This window comes from Crinia signifera, chromosome 6 (genome assembly GCF_055691185.1).
Source record: "Crinia signifera chromosome 6, ASM5569118v1, whole genome shotgun sequence".
NCBI classification, from domain to species: Eukaryota; Metazoa; Chordata; class Amphibia; order Anura; family Myobatrachidae; genus Crinia; species Crinia signifera.
Genome location: NC_139222.1, coordinates 114,999,204 through 115,005,203, shown reverse-complemented (window position 1 = coordinate 115,005,203; position 6,000 = coordinate 114,999,204). Strand labels below are relative to the sequence as shown.

The 6,000-nt window shown below is 46.1% G+C and overlaps 1 protein-coding gene across 1 annotated transcript in view; it reads left to right on the top strand.

Moving 5' to 3' along the window:
• The first annotated feature begins 3,608 nt into the window (after positions 1-3,608).
• The window catches only part of GNAS (GNAS complex locus), a 225,658-nt gene continuing 223,266 nt past the window's right edge, over positions 3,609-6,000 (top strand). Inside the window, exon 1 of the mRNA XM_083146859.1 lies at positions 3,609-4,039. Within this exon, the coding sequence (XP_083002985.1) occupies positions 3,802-4,039 (238 nt within the window). The 5' untranslated portion in view covers positions 3,609-3,801. The remainder of the gene's footprint in view (positions 4,040-6,000) is intronic.

Here is a 6,000-nt window from a genome sequence, read left to right as displayed (position 1 = left end):
TCTAATGCCCTTTGGGAGCAGGGAGAGGCATGTTGCCGCTGTACAGGCAGAAGGAAGAGGCTAGGGATCTCCGATATTGGATGGAGAATTCCTGGCCGCTGTGTTCAGCGTTTTGTTCTGCATCATGGGTGCCCCATGGTGATCGATGGTGAGTGACAGACCCCATGTAGGATGCAGCTCAGATCACTTCTGCAGCAGGAAGTCTCTGCTTGTAATAATACAAAAATGGATCAGTAATAGCAACTCTAACCACATCTGAATCAGGCTGTTTGTATTTTACATACATAGTATAAGGAAGTAGTATTTCTATTGTAAGAGCATGGCAATGCTAACATGCAGTAAGTATGTTTAAACAAAAGACCAGGCAACCTGCTAGGGAACTGCACTGACTTATTACAACAAGACAATGGGAGTCATTCAGATTTACAACTGAACCAGTTATCACAATTGCATGCTACAGAGTACATCCTTTTAGGTGTAATAGTGGTGCTGTAAACTGTATTGGTGTGTACACACGGTAGATATGCCATGCTATGCGAGTCCCAATACGATCAGATCGTATCGGGACTCGCATAGCACGGCATGCAGTGGCACAATTTTGACTATATAATGCAGATCTGCACTATATAGTCCTGGCTGTCCTCTCTATTTGACCGCCGACTTCCACTCACACGGGAGCGTGCATCGGCAGCACATCGGGCTCGCAAGCCCTAAAAAAGTATACAATCACCATGCGATCTGCATGCGATATGGCTTCCGATGTTCACTATATCGGCAACATTGGAAGCCATATCGCACCGTGTGTACACACTATTATTTATACTAATTGCAAGTGTAAAATATATATGGTTATTGAATAACATAAATACATTTTATACCACATATTCATGTTCCTTATAGAAAGTATGTATATATACAGTGTACTTACTATATACAAAGTTTTATGTAATGACATCGGTTTTACCAACTCAGAGGGATCTGTTTATTATAGGGAGAAAAGTGCTACACCTGGTGGTATGTTTTTACCAGAGATATTGTAGGGCTTCTCCTTATTTAAGAAGCCCCCACCACAAGTGATAACTATTGCCAGGTACAGCCTGTGATAGCCTTTATTGGCTACCAAAATCTATAACTTACCTATGGAAAACATGTGGACACCTGAATGAGGACAGTGGCGGAACAAGTTCCACTCCTGACATTCAATTGCTATTTTCATATAGGCCCATATTCTGTCTCACTCGCAAAGGCAAATTCCTTCTCAATGGACAAAACCATGTGCACTGCAGGTGGGGCAGATGTAACATGTGCAGAGAGAGTTAGATTTGGGTAAGTTATTTTGTTTCTGTGCAGGGTAAATACTGGCTGCATTATTTTTACACTGCAATTTAATTCAGTTTCAACACACCCCACCCAAATGTAATCTCTCTGCACATGTTACATCTGCCCCACCTGCAGTGCACATGCTTTTGCCCATTTTAAGAACAACTTTGTACTGCGATCAGATCTGAATAAGGGCCTTAATCCAGCACCAGAATTATTATAGCATGCCTATGATAACATGTTAGAGAATTGTAACAAATTCCCAACCTGAACAATATTATTGTATACCCCCTGCGCTATTTACAATCAGGCTGATAATCTACACAATAACACAAATATTTACTTTATAATGTAGAAACATTTATTTTATATGACTGGTGAATATATTTAAAAGAGATGAATACATTAATAAGGTGCCCATAGACGGTCCGTTCCCGGACCGTCCGTTCTGTACTATGAGATGCGCGCTCCCGAGCATCTCATCGTACGGTACAAAAAGTATGTGCTGCACATACTTTTTGTACTAGGTACACATCGCATCGGATCGCAGTGCATGCACAAGGCATGCACAAGGGATGCGATCCGATGCGTGCTAATTAAGTGCCGAACGGATCCGTTAAAACGGGCCGTGTATGGGCACCTTTATTCTTAACACTTACATATGCTACTCACTTAAACCCCCCTGTCGCTGCTGATGATTAATGCATGTAAAAATGGCATATTAAGTGCCAATTATTAGTGAGCCCTCCCGGGGTGTAGGTCAAGGGGCAAACTGGTCCAACTTGACAAGTTGGGCTAGTGTATGGGGGCCTTAGGCACCGTGATTCAAGAAAGTTTGGGGACCACTGCGCTAGGACCATATTGCAAGTTTTCCCTTTTACCTCTGTGAGGGAAATCTTGCGATGTCGGTAGCAGTGATGTGCTGTTTCGGAACAGCACATTGGTCCTTATTCTAGTTGATTCGGACGGATGCGTATTTCGGACAGGAACCCCGCCTATCGTACGGATCGCTCACACCGTCTGAATGCGGTAAAGCGCCAATCCAACCCACCAAGCTGTATGCTGTGCATACTTGCATTTGTTTTAGAGGTGCACTAGATGATGCAGAACCAGTTCATTCATAATGCACATTATGTACAGTATAGTTTGAGGACTATGCTAGGTCAGGATTCAACGCTTCATATATATTTTAGAGAACATTTGGCAAAAAGTGGGTCAAAGGTGAAAGTGCGTCTAAAAAAATGGTTTATATATATAATGTAACAATTTGCATTTGGAAGTGCATACATTTATATTTTTTTAAAAGATCGATGTGTGTAAGGCTTGATTGTACAGCACAAATAAATATATTTTATACACAATAAAAAAAGAAAGAATGGTAAGTTGGTATCTGGTTGTTGGATCTACACCAAAATGTTGACTTTGACAGATTAACATGCACAAGTTCGACATTGTCAAAATGATGACCCAAGCAAATTGTCGACATGACACTGGTCATCAAAAGGGTCGACATAAGTTTTTCATAATTTTTGTGGGGGGAGAATGGTAAGGGGGGGGGGGTCCACATGCTCAGGTGCCAAAATTCACACAAAAACCTGGAAACTCATGTTGACCCTTTAATGTGTCGACCATTACCATGTCGACCTGTCCATGTCAACATTGTGCATGTCAACCATTTGGTGTCGACATGTCAATTGTCTATGCACAAATTGTAGATCTTTTAATTCGGAACCGGTAAATTATGATTGACTTAAAAAGGCAAATCTTAATACAGTGACTGCCTCTCCCATTCTCCCAGCACACTGTAGGAAGACAACCCGATCTCCTGACAGGCTGCTAACTTTCCTGTAATTGTGTCACATCTGCTGCAAGCCTGTGCAGTGCAATGTTTGTCCCAGGTAAACAGATTTAACTCTTGCTGCTGCTGCCAGGTTCCTGAGGCTCCCTGAGGTACCGTATGAGTGATCTGCAACATCCTCTGGCCTGACTGTCCCTGACTTCTGTATCCAACAGCTCAGTTAGAAGTCATGGCAAGTTCCATAGCAGCTGCTGCTATCAGCCGGCCACACACCTCTCCCTATAGGCTCTGTAGTGACAGAAAGTCAAATGTTTCCACACAGCTCAGTGTGTACACAGCAGCGGGCGGCCCCAGTCACCTGCGCTGGCTGGGACCTGACTTTCTAAACATTACGGTAAACACAGGGTACTCTCCAGTCACGTGACCCGGGTGCATGTTTCTCCTTCTGCTTCTCAAACAAATTAACACAGTACTGAGAGAGAGAGCAGGGGAGGGAGGGAGAGGGCAGTGCAGTGTGTCCGGGAGGGTCAGCTGAGGGAGGATACAGGGAGCAGCAGTGTGGGACAAGGACACTGCCTGCAGCACCCCTGGGTGCCATCTGTGTCATCAGGATTATCATGGCCGGACATTGAAAACTTTTTTTTTTTTGCAGCAACAGCACTGCACCCCTCGCCTGCATTACTATGGGGATGTGTTCTAGCCTCAGGCCCAGGCTGCTGGGAGCCCATGCACTTCCCTGCACCTCTGGGTCTGGGGGTGCTGATGATCGCTGTGCTGCTGACATGGACGCTGCCTCCCGGCTCCTGCGGGCTGAGATGAAAGCGAAAATGAAGGAGGATATGAAGAGGAGCAAAAACATTGACAAGACCCTAAAAGCAGAGAAAAGAGTCTACAAGCAAATACACCGGCTGCTGCTCCTAGGTAAGCTGACACCGTGTGCGGGGTGGGTGGCAGTAACACTGTGTGCGGGGTGGGTGACAGTGACACTGTGTGCAGGGTGTGTGCGGGGTGGGTGACAGTGACACTGTCACACAGTGCCACTGTGTGTAGGGTGGGTGACAGTGACACTGTGTGCAGGGTGGGTGACAGTGACACTATGCAGAGTTTGTGGCAGTGACACTGTGTGCAGGGTGGGTGACAGTGACAATGTGTGCGGGGTGGGTGGCAGTGACACTGTCTGCAGAGTTTGTGGCAGTGACACTGTGCGGGGTGGGCGGCAGTCACCAGTCAGAGTTTATCCATATGTGCTACTGCTACCCCATAGAACAGGAAGTCTGACTTACATGTGTCAGGGGTACAACAGTCATAGCTTATCCCATATGCTTTAAGTTTGCTAACCAAATGCTTATTATTTATGATTATTATTACATTCAGTGTGCTTTAAGATATGCATGTATAGCGGTCTGTAAATTCTATAATAATGGGGTACTTCCTCCTATCTTTGCGGCCACCGCTTACGCCAGTTACGTTATCCGCTACGTGAATTGCGATTGTCCCCTCGTGGGCTTGCTTCACTCGCCATGCTTAGGGCTCTGTGGCTCGCTCTGCTCTGCTCCGCTCTCCACAACTTTACCATACCTCCCAACAGTCCCGATTTAATCGGGAGAGTCCCGATTGTCAGGGCCTGTCCCGATGTCCCACCCGCGGGCGGCAGTGTCCCGCGGTGTGGGGGGGCTGTTGGGAGTCCCCCCTGTCAGCTGCTAAGCAGCGGGGAATAAACGCTGTGCGCATGCGCACAGCGTCTATTCCCGCAGCCAGGGGGCTGGGGGCATGGCTAGAGGCTCACAGAGCCTCTGGGTCATGCCCCCATAGCGGCAAAATGGGGACGTGGCCTCGCGGAAGAGCCACGAGTATAGGCCACGCCCCCAAATTAGGCCACGCCCCCCGAAAATTTCGGCGCAGGGGCATCGTCCCAGCTGCAGCACTTGAAAAGTTGGGAGGTATGCTTTACTAAGGTAATATATGGTGTCGTGGACCCCGAAAATAACCCTCACGGCTCGCTGTACACTATGTAAGTTCCGTAGCATAAGCGGTCGCCGCAAAGATGAGGAAGTACCAATAATGGTTATCAGGGAGTTCCTGCTGCTGGTGCCAAAAGGTAGCTCTGGCTATATGCAAGCAGCCTTTGGGTGCTCCAGTGAATGGGCTGCTTGGGTATATGTATAGCTATAGGTGGGCTCACTCTGACAGAATAGTCATCATTTAGTGTTTGGTGCAATTGTTCAGTGGTTTTATCTGTGCTTTAATGCCATCCTGCAAATTGCAACATAAATGCCCAAAGAATATCAGTTCATCTGAATATGCTGCTGCTATTACCAGGCAGATATTTAATGATATTACAGCTATCTATGATCCAATCACATGTTTGTTGGGTGTAACGGCAGAAGAAACAACTCCTGCAAGTTTATTAAATAGTTAGTCATTTAAGGTCCATACACACTGGGGGATTTTGCCCAGTCTGTATGCTGACTGATGATGGGGAAAATCGCTGGGCTAAAAAACATAGATAGTTGTTTTTCGCCCGTTTTAAGCGATTTTCCTCAGGATGGACGACTTTCCATAGTAAGATGCTATGGAAAGCCGTCCACTCTGCCACTCACCTGCTGGTAATACCAGCAGATGAGCTGCCGGGCCAGCTATGATGCAGGAGCATGCAGCAGCACTCATCGCTGCCTTCTACACACTGGGTGGCTTTCAGCTCAAATTCGCCCACTGTGTATGAGCCTGTAATCTTTGTTCCACCAAGTTATCCTTTAGTTTGCCATCTACAGGATTTAAGATTGCTTATTGAAATTTGATTTGTAAGATGTAGTAGAATGGAGCTGGTAATAAGGAGTACATATTACTCCAGTCTTTGCAATCATACTTACAATCTTTTATGG